A 15,032-nucleotide genomic window follows, 5' to 3' on the forward strand; every position below is an offset into this window, starting at 1 on the left:
ATTGGATCTGAATCTAGTTCCTTGCTATCTAGATCATTAATCCTAACACTAGCCACCCCCACAGATTCCTCACATGCGCCTCCAAGTGCCACCACACAACCTTTGTCCTTCTTGCCCTTATTTCTCCCGGTTTGCCACAACATACATGTCATTTTTCTCGTCTACAATGTTTACACATAATCGTATACACTATAGACACCATCTTCCACCGCTCCAAAGTGGTGATGACCTAACTCACCGCAAACCCTCGGCCCGACCCATATATTTTGCTTAATTTTGAATATATGTATTCAATGCAATAGTACAAAAAAAATTCTTCTTGTGTTGAACAATTTGTCCAACATCTCGAGAAAAAATCTAAACAGAATAAAAGAAGGGGAACTCATCCTCTCATGTTGACATCATTTGACTCTAAAAGTCTTAGAAGGAAAGGAAATGTCGACTCTTAAACTACAAAAATAATGGCGAATGAACGTTCGATGTCTCACTAATAGTGCAACGCAATGCACCATGTGCGTTCTGTCAGCAACGGCTTGATGCGGTGGGGCGGGCCCACCGGTGGCTACCTTCCAAAACAATTTCTTCCTCGCATCACGGGAAGTTGACGCTGATACTACCAGTCTTGACGCATATGCACGATGGGCATACCTGTGCCGCTTCTGCGCATGGCGCACACACACAGAGGTGTCTGCACGGCAACAGTAGCACAACGGGGGCGCTCTGCCCGCACCCCTTGCACATTTCGACTTTTGTCACTCAGGGCTCCACTCCTGGCGTCTCACCCTCCTCCTCCTCCTGCTCCTCCCTGCAAAAAGCCACATGTTTCTCCCCCCAGCACGATCCGGCGGCGTCCTCACTGTCGTTGCTGCCACTGCCACGAAACGCTTGCTGCTCGAGCACTTGCTGAAGGTCGGCGCGGAGAACATTGGCCACGGTCTCGTTGGACTGCGCAACGTTGCACCACGCCTGAGCCTCGATGTGGAGGTTCCTGATGCGCTCCTTGAGTGCCCAATTCATGCTCCTGATCCACTCGATCTCCTGGTCCTTGGCCTCGAGCTGCTTCCTCGCCCTGGCCACCACGGTGGATATCATCATACTGATGTGCCTCTGCCTCTGCTCCCTTGAAGTAGTACACACCTTTTCCGCTTGCATCATCGACCGCCATTAACAAAAATCTAGATAAACCTCAAACTCAAATTATGAATAGATACATGCATGGTGACGATTTGATTGGTGGACTTACATGATTGCGCAGGTTGTGATCGACAACGATCGGTTATTGTTGCGCTTGGGCTGCACCAAGCATCGACGATTGTTGGTGGTGCGTCCGCTTGTTGGTGGCCATTTCCTGACCACCGTCGAGCCTAAGACCTAACGGCGGCGGCGGTAGAGGCCCACTCATAGGCATTGCAGCGGCGGAGGCACCCGCGGTGAACCCTTGATCCGCGGCGGGTTGGTGGTGGCCAGTGTCGAGGATAATCTGGTGCAGACTTTTTGCATCCACCATGACACAGCTATAAATGGAGCCAAGGTGATGCGTCCCTGGAGCCAGATCCGCTGGATGGCAGGGCGCTTGGATGACAGCAAGCAGAGCATTAATGCATGATTACTGGGTTTTGGTTGGCGTTGAGTGTGAGTGATTGACCCCAAATAATTCCTATCCTTTTTAGGAGTGATTTGCTTGTATTATGGCTCCCATTTAAGTCTCGCTCAATTTGGAAGAATTCGCCATGTTTCTTTCTTTACTAATCTGCAACAAACGAAAATGCTGGCTTCCCACTCGGGACAATCGATCGGTAGACTCGTAAAAACCCAAGGAAAATCTAGACGCTAGAGACCATACATATTGTTATGTTAGTTTTTTTGCGGGGCATATCGTTTATGTTAGAGTTAGTATCTTCTTGGGCCAAATTAGCATGCAGCGTTAAGCAGTAGCTTTGATCTGCTCTACTCCGGTAAATCCTAGGGTGTAAGGAAACCCAAATTAACAAAATAGATAACACGTGCTTGGTAAAGGTCAGAAAACGGTAGTGAGTGCCTCAATGGAGGGCAATTCGGAGAAGAAGGAAACTGCAATTTTGTCGTGTTACCTACATTTAATGTGTTTTTGTTCTCCTTCTTCTTTTTATTCTTTGTTTCCTTCAGTTATCACTGGGTTCTTTGTTACTTTCTTTGGTGTCCCGTGGTTGTCTTCGTTTTCTTTTTTTTCAACACATGTCTAAATTTTTCATAAGCGTTGGACAATTTTCATATATAGCAGGAACATTTTAGTTGTACTCATTTGAAAATTATCAAATACCTAATTAACAGTTTTGCAAAATATATGTTTACATATCTACTTTCTCTTACACATCGTAATATTTTTAGATACATCTAAAACATTTCCTATATATGTTTAACTTTTACAAAACATGGCTTCATATTTTCTTAAATACTGTTTTGAACATGTTCTCTAAAAGGTGTTAAACATTTTTGCATGATACAAAATATTTGTTTTGAACTAAGCGAACATTTTTGTACACTGGATAAACATTTTTTTAGAAATGCCACAAACATTTTCTTTGATATGCCTAAATATTTTTCTAAATGTAACATACATTTATTGAATGGTACGAAACATATTTTTAATTACATAAACATTGTATAACATTTCTCAAAAAAGGTCATGTCCATATTTCTGAAAGGCGTGAACATTTTTTAAATGACCATAATTGGGTTGGGCTTAATATGGAAATGGTTCCGTAACATAACCTATTACTTTACTAAGGGTAGATAGTTAATTGTGCTCCATGACATGTTGTGTTGCTACTATAGCCTCATCTGGCAGCTCTCTTGTGGTTAATATGTCTATTTATTTTGTCTTGGTCTATCTTGCTCTTGGCGTAAACAAATGAATATGGATCTGAATCCTAGTTCCACTAATGGGCTAAGTTCATTGACATTACTTCTATGCTTTTAATTGTAGTGATAATAATTATTCAGCTAATATTAGTTCTATCAAGATTAGTATTAGAATTTACTTTTGATATGTGTGATATATGGTGTATCCATGTGTGATCCTTTATCACACATGGCTCAATTAACACCCTAGCATTATTAAGAAGATTAGGGTGTAGGTGGTGTAAATTTATGATTCAATGCTTCTTTCATTTCCTTGTAATTATATCTAGGGTTCTTAGCTTATCTTCTCTTTGATTCAAAAAGTTTCCACTTTATCTAAATCTCATAAGAATAGATACTATACAATCCTCTTGCTTCTATTATATTATTTCCTACCTTAAGGTCTTGTGAAGCCTGTTATTCAGGATATCTCAACAACCTACTTCTTGTGGTAAACATGCTCCACATGGCTCCTACTTCCTAGACATGTATGGTTTCGTCCTTGCTCCAGTTTGCTATAAAGGTACATTGGTTCTATCTCTGTAAGTTACACTTGATGTGGCCCTTTGATAGGATTCGGTGTGGCGTGACACTAAGATCTGAATCAACTGTATGCTTGGGAAACATGGATTAACAGACTTTCGAGAGATTTACAGCAAGGCTCTGTTGATTCCATATCCTCATTGGTAGTGATCCATACGAGCTATTGGATTTCGTAGATGGATAATTATGACATGTGTGGGCTTGATTCTGCTGGTAATATCCAGGGTACAATCTCCACCATCTCCCACCTCTTCGATGTGGTGATCACCTAAATTGTTGCATACCCTCTTCCCACATATGATGCTTAACTTCTATTGTATTCATGCAATGGTGCATACTGTTTTTCTTTGTGTTGAGGAATTGATCTACTTGAGAAAAAAGAAAAACAGAATAAAAGAGGGGAAGTCATCCTCTCATGTTGACAACATTCGACCATCACGCTAGCATCGCCATCATAAATAAAAAAATTGAGAATAAATCAATGATAACAAACGTCGGCTTTTATAAGTATCATAAGGAAACAAAATGCCGACTCTAAAACTGCGAAAATAATGACATGCACAATGAGATACACACCGGCTATGCACCTCTAGGAGGCGAATGTCTTCTTCATCCCCTAATGAGTGTGAGTAAAAATAATCATTTTATGTAGTCGATTGTAGGAATTTATGCAACCCACCTTTGCTAGCCATGTATTTTTTTATCTAACTCAATCAATCTTTTCTACTATTGGATCTGAATCTGGTTCCTTGCTATCTAGATCATTAATCCTAACACTAGCCACCCCCACAGATTCCTCACATGCGCCTCCAAGTGCCACCACACAACCTTTGTGCTTCTTGCCCTCATTTCTCCCGGTTTGCCACAACATACATGTAATTTTTCTCGTCTACAATGTTTACACATAATCGTATACACTATAGACACCATCTTCCACCGCTCCAAAGTGGTGATGACCTAACTCGCCGCAAACCCTCGGCCCGACCCATATATTTTGCTTAATTTTGAATATATGTATTCAATGCAATAGTAAAAAAAATCTTCTTGTGTTGAACAATTTGTCCAACATCTCGAGAAAAAATCTAAACAGAATAAAAGAAGGGGAACTCATCCTCTCATGTTGACATCATTCGACTCTAAAAAGTCTTAGAAGGAAAGGAAATGTCGTATCTTAAACTACACAAATAATGGCGAATGAACGTTCGATGTCTCACTAATAGTGCAACGCAATGCACCATGTGCATTCTGTCAGCAACGGCTTGATGCGGTGGGGCGGGCCCACCGGTGGCTACCTTCTAAAACAATTTCTTCCTCGCATCATGAGAAGTTGATGCTGATACTACCAGTCTTGACGCATATGCACGATGGGCATACCTGTGCCGCTTCTGCGCATGGCGCACACACGCAGAGGTGTCTGCACGGCAACAGTAGCACAACGGGGGCGCTCTGCCCGCACCCCTTGCACATTTCGACTTCTGTCACTCGGGGCTCCACTCCTGGTGTCTCACCCTCCTCCTCCTCCTGCTCCTCCCTGCAAAAAGCCACATGTTTCTCCCCCCAGCACGATCCGGCGGCGTCCTCACTATCGTTGCTGCCACTGCCACGAACAGCTTGCTGCTCGAGCACTTGCTGAAGGTCGGCGCGGAGAACATTGGCCACGGTCTCGTTGGACTGCGCAACATTGCGCCACGCCTGAGCCTCGATGTGGAGGTTCCTGATGCGCTCCTTGAGTGCCCAATTCACGCTCCTGATCCACTCGATCTCCTGCTCCTTGGCCTCGAGCTGCTTCCTCGCCCTGGCCACCATGGTGGATATCATCATACCAATGTGCCTCTGCCTCTGCTCCCTTGAAGTAGTACAAACCTTTTCCGCCTGCATCATCGATCGCCATTAACAAAAATCTAGATAAACCTCAAACTCAAATTATGGATAGATACATGCATGGTGACGATTTGATCGGTGGACTTACATGATCGCGCAGGTTGTGATCGACAACGATCGGTTGTTGTTGAGCTTGGGCTGCACCAAGCATCGACGATTGTTGGTGGCGCGTCCGCTTGTTGGTGGCCATTTCCTGACCACCGCAGAGCCTAAGACCTAACGGCGGCGGCGGTAGAGGCCCACTCATAGGCATTGCAACGGCGGAGGCACCCGCGGCGAACCCTTGGTCCGCGGCGGGTTGGTGGTGGCCGGTGTCGAGGATAATTTGGTGCAGACTTTTTGCATCGACCATGACATGGCTATAAATGGAGCCAAGGTGACGCATCCCTGGAGCCAGATCCGCTGGATGGCAGGGCGCTTGGATGACAGCAAGCAGAGCATTAATGCCTGATTACTGGGTTTTGATTGGCGTTGAGTGTGAGTGATTGACCCCAAATAATTCCTATCCTTTTTAGGAGTGATTTGCTTGTATTATGGCTCCCATTTAAGTCTCGCTCAATTTGGAAGAATTCGCCATGTTTCTTTCTTTACTAATCTGCAATAAACGGAAATGATGGCTTCCCACTCCGGACAATCGATCGGTAGACTCCTAAAAACCCAAGGAAAATCTAGATGCTAGAGACCATACATATTGTTATGTTAGTTTTTTTTGCGAGGTATATCGTTTATGTTAGAGTTAGTATGTTCTTGGGCCAAATTAGCATGCAGCGTTAAGTAGTAGCTTTGATCTGCTCTACTCCGATAAATCCTGGGGTGTAAGGAAACCCAAATTAACAAAATAGATTACGCGTGCTTGGTAAAGGTCAGAAAACGGTAGTGAGTGCCTCAGTGGAGGGCAATTCGGAGAAGAAGGAAACTGCAATTTTGTCGTGTTACCTACATTTAATATGTTTTGGCTCGCTAGCTGTATACGGATGAGAAAAAAACAAAGGAAAATAAGGGAGTAAGTTAAAGCATAGAGGTCCAAAATTAGGAAGAAACAAAATGTGCTCTATCGTCCGCCATTCATTCTTGGTGGAAAATCCTATCTGCCGCATTCTACGGCGGATTGTCGTCACTTCGCACTGAGGGGGAGCGACCAGCGATCGACATGGGGCGGCCCAATTATCAGCAAAGTACACGTGCTACAGTGCTGGGCGGTTTTGGGAAGGTTCTAGGAAGTTCCAGTCGGTTTTCTCATTTTAGGAACCTACTAGAAGGTAAGGAAGGTTCCCGAACCGGTTTTATGTCCTTTTCTGTTTCTTTTTCTTTATTTTCCAGTTTCTCTCTATACTCTTTTCATTTTTATTTCCTTTTTTCCTTTTTTATTTTATTTGTTTCTTTTTCCTTTTTATTTTTCAACAAATCTTTAGAAATACAAAAAAATATTTCTGTTTTTCAAATTTTGTTCACAAATTTCAATAAATGTTCAGAAGTTCAAAGATTTTTTACTACATTTTAAAAAAGTTCTAAAACTCTAAAATGTTTAGAATTTCCAAATTTTCAAAAATGATTCCATATTTTCAGTTTTTATATATTAAAAATCTGTTCGCATTTTCAAATTTTGTTTAGGATTTTCAAATTTTTCTTGATTTGAAATTTTTGTTCTGTAAATTCAAAAAATGTTCGGGATATTCAATTTTTTGTTCCAATGTTCAATTTTCTTCTTGATTTAATTTTTATTTTTTCTCTAAATTAGAAAATGTTCAAGGTTTAAAAAAATGTTCGGGATTTCAAATATTTTTTGTTCCATTGTTCAAATTTTGTTCTTGATTTAAAAAATACTCTAAATTCAAAAAATGTTGGTTTTCCAAATATTTTTCCCTTGTTCAAATTTTGTTCTTGATTTAAAAATTGTGTTCGCTAAATTAGAAAAATATTCGCATTTTTCAAAAAATGTTCAGTATTTTAGAAAAAATTCACATGTGTCATATTTTGTTGGAAATTGAAATATATATATACAGAATTTTTGAAAATTTCATCGTGTTTTGTCAAAATTGGTCGCAAGTTCAATTTCCTGATTTTCTAGAAAATAAAGTTTTTTTAAGCAATTCGCCAATTTGAAAAGTGTTTGCTTTCACAAAACACTCAGTTTTTTAATAAAATCATTCAAAATGCTGAAAATAATTTGGATCTGTTCTGAGGTGTTGATTCTTAAAAGCGTACACCGCTAACTAGTCAGTAATGCTCGCTAGGTCAGTTTGTTGCAGCGCTTGGTCTGCAGCATGGGGTACAAGTTCGATTCCCAGCTAGGTGGAATTTTTTTGCACTACAGTACAAGTTTGCTGGCTGTCATGGGCCGGCCCGGTGGGAGACCGCCTATGCGAAACGACGCCACTTTGCCGCAGAGAGCGGCGTATAGGACGTCCCATTCTTGTCACAGTCCCGGCCGATGGATCAGTACATTTTAAATGCCAAAAATCTCTACGAGTGGGACGAGTAATCTCTTGTACTTCTCCGCCTTGTTGCCCCGTCGTCTTAAATTGGAAGATACGGAAGCAAAATTCGCTTCTATGCCCAAGAGTGAACCACCACCAGTACCTACATGCATATCCATCCCAAGCCACTCAACTCCAGCCACTGCAGCACCCTGTCGCTCCGACTGCCTGATGTCCAACAACAGACGCCGCCTCTTGCGGCAATTAGCACTTTAGCAGGCACCCAAGGCTGCCTTCCATTTGCAGCGCTACTAGCCTACACGCAGCGGGCTACACGAAGCTCGTGACTCATAATTACTAACAACTACTATCTCTATCTCTGTCCAAATTTACTAGAGCATCTATAACTGGACCTCTCAAACCTGTTTCATACATTCTGATAGGCCGCTCGGCTGATTTTTTGATCCAGATGGACCCCTCAAAACACTCGAACTGATCGGCACCTCATATCCAGCCCAAAAATAGGGCAGATATGGGGGCGCCCGGATGCGCCCGCCACGTTGTGGCCCCACACGAAAACGCCCAAAAACCCAGTGGTCCGACGGACGCCGAGTCCGTCGCCACGTGGTGCCGTTCCGGCTCGCCGCCGAAGATGAAATCCGGCTATTTAAGTCGTCTGACATCCCACAACCCATCCCCCTCTTCCCTCTCCGTGCCGCCAGTCCGAACCCATCCACCTCCTCCCTCTCCGATGAAGACGGAGGAGCCGGACCAGGAGGTGCCGGCCTTCAACATGGAGCAGGCGGAGGCGGAGTTCGCCGTCGCCCAGTCCGATGAGATGACCGAGCAGCAGGCCATCCTGGAGTCCATCCAGAATGGGGCCTATGTGGAGACCAACCGGGCGTTCCTCGGGCAGGAGCAGGCGGAGTCCGACGCGCTCTTCGCCGAGCTCGACACGGAGATAGAGACGGAGGAGGCCGGGGCGGAGGCACCGGAGGAGCCGGAGCTGCAGCGGCCGCCCATGCTACCGGAGCCGGACACGGAGATCGTCATGATCTCCAATGAGGACTAGTTAGGATTGACATAATACATAGGTTCTATTTCCTTTTGCATGTCTTTGTATGAATATAAGAATCGACTATGAGATGTCTGGATGCAACAAGTGAAATTTGAGGTGCGCCCGGTCACTATCCCTGGACGCGCCCGGGCGCATTACCGGATTTGTCATGTGTGGCTGTAGATGCTTTTAGGCGCCCCTCATATTTTAGAGGGAAAAGTATATTTTTTGTCCCTCTATTCTTTCGAAAGTCTAGATTTGATCCTTCAACTCAAAAACCGGCAAAACTTAGTCCCCCAACTCTTCAAACCGGACAAGTTTAGTCCCTCGCCTCAGTTGACCCGGTATGTTGCTGACTCAGCCCGGTTTTGACCAGTCTTTGCTGATGTGGCAAATTCCTCTCTCCTGCTTTTGCTATATCTTTTTCCTCACATATCTCTCTCTTTCATGGGCATTTGATCGAGCAGCTCGCGTGCGTCTTTGCACTTCTGCCACCGGCACTACCTCATCATGTCCGGCTACGCAACACCGGCAAGGAGCACACCACCGGCACCACCGGACGAACCTGGACGTCGTGGCCGGCACCCCAACCTTGTCTCCCTCGTTTGCTATTGCTCCCAGCCTCCCAGGGCCAAGAGCGGCTTCTCGTCAAGATCGTGCATGGCGCCACCAGGGACCTCCGGCACCTGCATGAGGCGGTGACGCTGGCGGCGATCTACCGCGACATTCCAGCGTGACGCTTAGTCCGTTCGTTCTCCTTGTCTAGGCGGAACAGAGCTGGGAGCGAGGAGGTTAGAGAGACATGCATGGATAGGTGGGAGGAGCTGACCGGTTGCTGGGCCGGGGGGAGCGCCCGTCGTACTACTTGAGGTTGCGGCCTTCCTCCTGCCATCAGGCACAACGCGGTGGCTCACCGCGAAGTCTTGCAGTGGGGCTTGAGGAGTGCTAGGTACGGCTGCGCGGACGCGATGGCTCACATGGCGAGCAGCCTCGCAGCTGACGGTGTTTGGGCTAGCGACCCACGCAGCAAGAAGTATCAGCGTGCAGCTAGCACCGCAAGTGTTAGCATAGCAGACAGGGTGACCATTGGACGGCCGAGTGCAGCTCCAACTAGCACGGATGGGGCAGACTTGGGATGATAACTGAGGCACAACGGGTCAACGTCTATGGCCAGCCGGGTGTGGCTGCTCGGCGTGCTCAAAGGGAGCACGGCCAGGGGAGCAACAGACCGGTGCTGGCGAGCATGGCTTTCAGGGCCAGGCGACGGCCGCCTCCACATCATGAACCAAACCAGTCAAATCAGGCAAAACCATGCCACGTCATCAACAAAGCGGTATGAAGGACTAAAGATATCCGGTTTAACTAGTTGGGGGACCAATGTTTGCTGGTTTTTAAGTTGAAGGACCATTTCTACACTTTCAAGAGAATTGAGGGACTGAAAATATACTTTTCCCTATTTTAGATAAAATTTGATTATCTATTTGACTAAGAAAAATGTAAAATATATATTACAGAAAGTATATCATCAGATTTGTATTCGGAAGAGGTTTCCAGTGATATAATTTTGATGACATACAGTTATATTTTATTAGTTACATCCACACGATCAAATGTTAGCTCAAAATAAGAAGAAGCATAATAAAACCAGACAGAGAGAGTATTAGTTTGCTAAGAGTGAAGTCTATTTTAAATCTTGAGGTTGTAGAGCTCGTCATAAATGAATTCTCACCTTCAAATCCTTGAAATATGTACCCTATACTCACTGACCCCGGTTTATCTCTACATTGAATCCGTTTGGCGGGTCAGGGAAAAGATTATCGCTGCCGGGATCAGTCTTTACTCTCACTTACTACCCTGGCCCACATGTCATGTTCATTTTCAATCCACTGTTGCCATCCCCTCTCTCCCAAAAATGCAACTGATGATCTGTGCAGTCTCCTCTCACGCCGGAGCCAGACAGCTTGCTGTACATGAACGATGGCAGCGGGTCCACTGTGGAATACCTGTTGCTATTGACGATCGTGGTGGCGAGGCCGACCACGAGCGCGCCGGAGACGGCCGCACGCGTCCCATATCGATGGTGATGCCGTTGCTGGCGATCAGGAAGTAGTCGGGGTCCCTGGCGAAGGGTTGTCAGATCGAGACACCGTCGGAGAGGATCATGGATGGCCGCGCCCACGCCGTTGCCGCTGAATCTGGTGCTGCCGTCGATTGGGAGGGAGAGCACGAACAAGTTGGCCACCGTCTGCGTGATGGCCATCTGGCCATCTGGGCCGGGAAAGAGGCACTGGAGCGGCCGAGCCCGGAGACGGTGCCTGAGGGGGCAGCCCCGCAGGTGGCCGCGGCGGCGAAGGAGACTGGGGACAGCCGGTTGCTGCCGTTGGTGGAGTTGGCGGAAAGTGTCACGTACGTCGTCTGTCGGCTGCACGGCAACGTGATGGCTGGCGCGGAGAGGACGAGGACCAGCGGGCGGCCGGCACTGAGCGGCGCGGCTTAGAGCGTCGTGGACACGCCTACCTTGGTGATCGTCGTGAGCAAAGGCTTGCCGCTGGTCGCCGCAGTATAGACGGCGAGCAGGAGGAAGACGGGGACTGGCTTGGACTGCCATATTTCGGCTTGTGTTGGAATCGATGGTGTGAAGGAAGTAACTTGTGTGACTGGAGAATAATAAGTGTGGCCAATGGATGCCGGATGAAATATTATCGCGATCAGTGTTGCTTGACGAACCAGAATTGCATTTTTCTACGTTATCAAACACATTGAGTCATAGATGATTCCTGTTCAGAGTTCTGCTCCTTCGTAGCGACGTTATCCAAGATCGATCATGCACGCCTGCAGTGATTGCTAGCTAGACATTGCATGCATGTATGCGTTTCTCGTTTTCTGTGTTTATACACATGCGTAGTACTCAGCTGTAGCACTGCAATCTGGCCATTTTGCATGTATTAGTAATATCCAAAAGCTCGATCGATGTGACGATCAGACCAACGCCACCTCCTTTCAAGCGCTCCAGCATGTGGTCGACACACTCGCCCAGATCGCGAACTACAACCACGTATGCTGGCTTGCTGCCCAGTACGTATGGGCTCACGCCAAAGAGAAAGAGAAGAGGAGAGATGCATGGATAAAGAAGATGGAGATGACATGTAAGCTCTGGTTGTCAGTGAGAGGAACGAGTGATCCCGACAGGGTTTGTGCTTACGAACAGTCTAGGGTGGGATTCAGGGTTGAAAACGACTGGGATTACAGAGGACAGGGTACAAACTTCAGGGATTTGAAAGTGAGGGTTTGTTTCTGACGAGCCCTACAAACTTCACTCGTCTACTAATACCGGCGACTAATTTGATGGTCACCGTTCTAGTACTAGGCGTGCCTATGGTCGTGTACTATGGCTCTGAGATGTAACATTACTACCAAACATGTATTGGGAAGTACGGGGCACGATTTGTGAATCTGCAATTTTGCACTAATGTGCGTGATTTCCTATTCAGCACCTATAGCGCCTATTACCGGCATCCTCGTACGGCGTCCCCTACCTTCATCGAATGCTAAACTAACTAAGCCGGCCCACATACACTTGAACGCTCATGCGTGCTTTGTGCAGCTTCTAGCCAGCTCCTCAAAAAAATCTGACTGGTTTTGTGAAGCTTCTAGAACATCTGACCAGTTTCCTTTCCTTTTTTGTCTTTCCTCTTTTTTCCTTTTACTTTTGTTTCATTGGTAAATTTGCATGAAAGTTTTTCAAAATTGCGAACAATTTGCAATTTTGCAAACATTTTTAAAATCCAAATTTGTTTTTCAAACTTGTAAACATTTTCAAATTGATGACATTTTCAAATCCACAAACTTTTCTAATCCATCAATATTTTCCAAATTTAGGAACTTTTCAATTTTCTGACTTTTGTTTTCAAGTCATAAACTTTTTCGAATTGTCTCATTTAAAAAATCATGATTTTTTTCAAACTCATGAAAATTTTCAAATCCACAAACATCTTTTGAATTTTTTATTTTTTTTCAAATTAATGAACATTTTTCCAAAATACAATTTTTTTAATAAAATGGCGGGGAGTCATTTTTTTCTCCTAAAACAGGTAGTACTGGTTTTTCTTGAACTTTTTTTTGAGAATCTGGTTTTTCTTGAACTAGTAGCCCGAGCGACTGAACAGCTCGAGCGAGAATCTGGCAGAGAATATGGGCTGGCCCAACTGAGTCGGTGTGAGTGATGGCGCTCTAATTTAGCGTGTGAAGCACCAATTAGGAGCACTCCTAAGGTTACAGTTCGTGCTGTACTAACATTCCAAGCCCTGGCCCATCACTCGTGCAAGGGCTATGTGCCACCCGTACTGAATTCTCTTAGGAGTGTTAGACAGTTTTTGAAATACACCTTGACACATTTTTTGTATGATAAAAAACATTTGTTTAACTATGAGAACTCTTTTTTTACATTGGGTAAACATTTTTTTCGAAATGTCACAACCATTTTATTTGAAACGCATGAATTGTTTTCTAAACCTAACGTACATTTTTGAATGGTACGAAGCACTTTTGGAATTAAACGAACATTTGTTTAACATTTTATAATATACTATCTAAAATAGTCATGTACACATTTGTTCGGACATTTTTTTGAATGGTAGAAACATTTTCTAAGTGTGGTGCCAATATTTTTTGTACACTTCATTTACTAAATCAACTTCATAATATATATATATATTTATTTATTTATTTATTTATTTATTTCAAAATATAAACAAAGGAAGAAAAAACACGTGTGGTGTCAGCATAACATCATCACGACGAGACTATGTCATTGTTGGGCCCGCCCACTACCGACTAGCTGCGGGCGAGGCTGGCATACGACCCGCTGCGGGCGGCACATAGCCACGTGCCCATCACTTCTGAGTTATGGACTCAAGTCAGGTTATTCTTATGCTTTTATGTGGATCGGTCCTGAGCAGAGCCACAAACCACGAAACGTAACCAACGGAGATGGGCTTCCAAATTTGAAACCTCTTACGAAAGGGAAACAATGGCCAGTTACAAAGCGCTCTGCGTGCGACAAGTGGCATGCACGGAAAGCTCCCTCGCGAGCAGCCACATCGAATTGGTTTCTTCCGGCTTTCTGGTTTAGCAAGTTTTGCAATTTGCCCCTCCAAGTTCACAGTTTCCCTGTTTCCATTTCCACGTGCGACGGACTGAAAACAGAAGTGGCTTTTCACACTTAAACTCCAAAAATAGATTTGTTGCTAGTAAAGTTCCTCTTTTTTCACTTTCTTTTTCTTGTCTTATTTTTGGGGGAGGGAGTTTAATGGGGTAAAAAAAGGGAGGGAGCACTATAGCTTTCAACTCAAACAAATGACAACTTTTAACTCAGAACTTCAAGTTTTCAGTAATATTACCTGCTTCCTGCTTGCCTCCGGTTCATCAAGTTACCATATACATCTTGAAGGGGATCATAGGTCAAGGCGTGTGTTGATCCTACCACATCTTTTGGGCTTCATCGATACACGACACCTACAGCGTGATTCGTGCTCGCCCCGGCCCGTCAAACACACTCTTTGCCAGTAGCGGATAGACAGGTAGTGCTTTTACATTAGTGTTGGAAGCACATATCTAACGGTTTGTGGGAGCATAGGCAGTGCTTTTCCCCTCGTTTTGGAGGCACATATCGATGGTTCGTGGGAGCACATGCAGTGCTTTTTTCCTGGTTTTTGAAAGCACATATCACCTATATGTATGGTCCGTGGGGAAATAGGCAGTGTTTTTTCCCATTAGTTTTGGAAGCATAGATCTATGGTTTGTGAGAGCACATGCAATACTTTTCCCCTCGCTTTGGAGGCACAAATCAATGGTTCGTGGGAGCACAGGCAGTGCTTTTCCCTGGCTTTTGGTAGCACAGATCATTTATATGGATGGTTTGTGGGAGCACAAGCAGTACCCTTTCCATTAGCCTATGGAAGCACATATCTAGGATCTTGTAAGTATTGTTTCATAAGTATTGCATTTTGGAAAGCTGCAAACCAAGAGCGCCTACAAAATAAAGGTTCAACGAAAACTTACAACAAAATGTTCTTTCAGTTTTTTGAATTCTCCGCCGTTATAGAGAAATGAACATCTTAGTATGGTAAATGGTGATTCACAATGGTAAACATTTAGCACTTCTTATACAAAATCAAAAAATTCAACTCTTCAAGTATTTGCTTTTACAGTGTCTTTCTCCTCCAAATAAGTGTAGCAAGGATGCTTCCATCCTG

General features: G+C 44.6%; 1 protein-coding gene and 2 pseudogenes across 1 annotated transcript; all 3 read right to left on the reverse strand.

Annotated features, from left to right (window-relative positions):
• Window positions 1-591: 591 nt before the first annotated feature.
• Window positions 592-1,155, reverse strand: LOC123129424 (BOI-related E3 ubiquitin-protein ligase 1-like; annotated as a pseudogene).
• A 3,487-nt stretch (window positions 1,156-4,642) lies between these two features.
• On the reverse strand, window positions 4,643-5,689 carry LOC123129426 (probable BOI-related E3 ubiquitin-protein ligase 3). The gene is made up of 2 exons (XM_044549596.1): window positions 5,393-5,689; window positions 4,643-5,295 (listed from the first exon to the last, which is right to left on the reverse strand). The coding sequence occupies exons 1-2, from the start codon at window positions 5,687-5,689 to the stop codon at window positions 4,741-4,743; spliced, it is 852 nt and encodes a 283-aa protein (XP_044405531.1). The 3' UTR covers window positions 4,643-4,740.
• A 4,938-nt stretch (window positions 5,690-10,627) lies between these two features.
• LOC123129427 (chitinase CLP-like) lies at window positions 10,628-12,294 on the reverse strand (annotated as a pseudogene).
• Between the last annotated feature and the right edge of the window lie 2,738 nt (window positions 12,295-15,032).

Source organism: Triticum aestivum, chromosome 6A (genome assembly GCF_018294505.1).
Source record: "Triticum aestivum cultivar Chinese Spring chromosome 6A, IWGSC CS RefSeq v2.1, whole genome shotgun sequence".
Lineage (NCBI taxonomy): Eukaryota > Viridiplantae > Streptophyta > Magnoliopsida > Poales > Poaceae > Triticum > Triticum aestivum.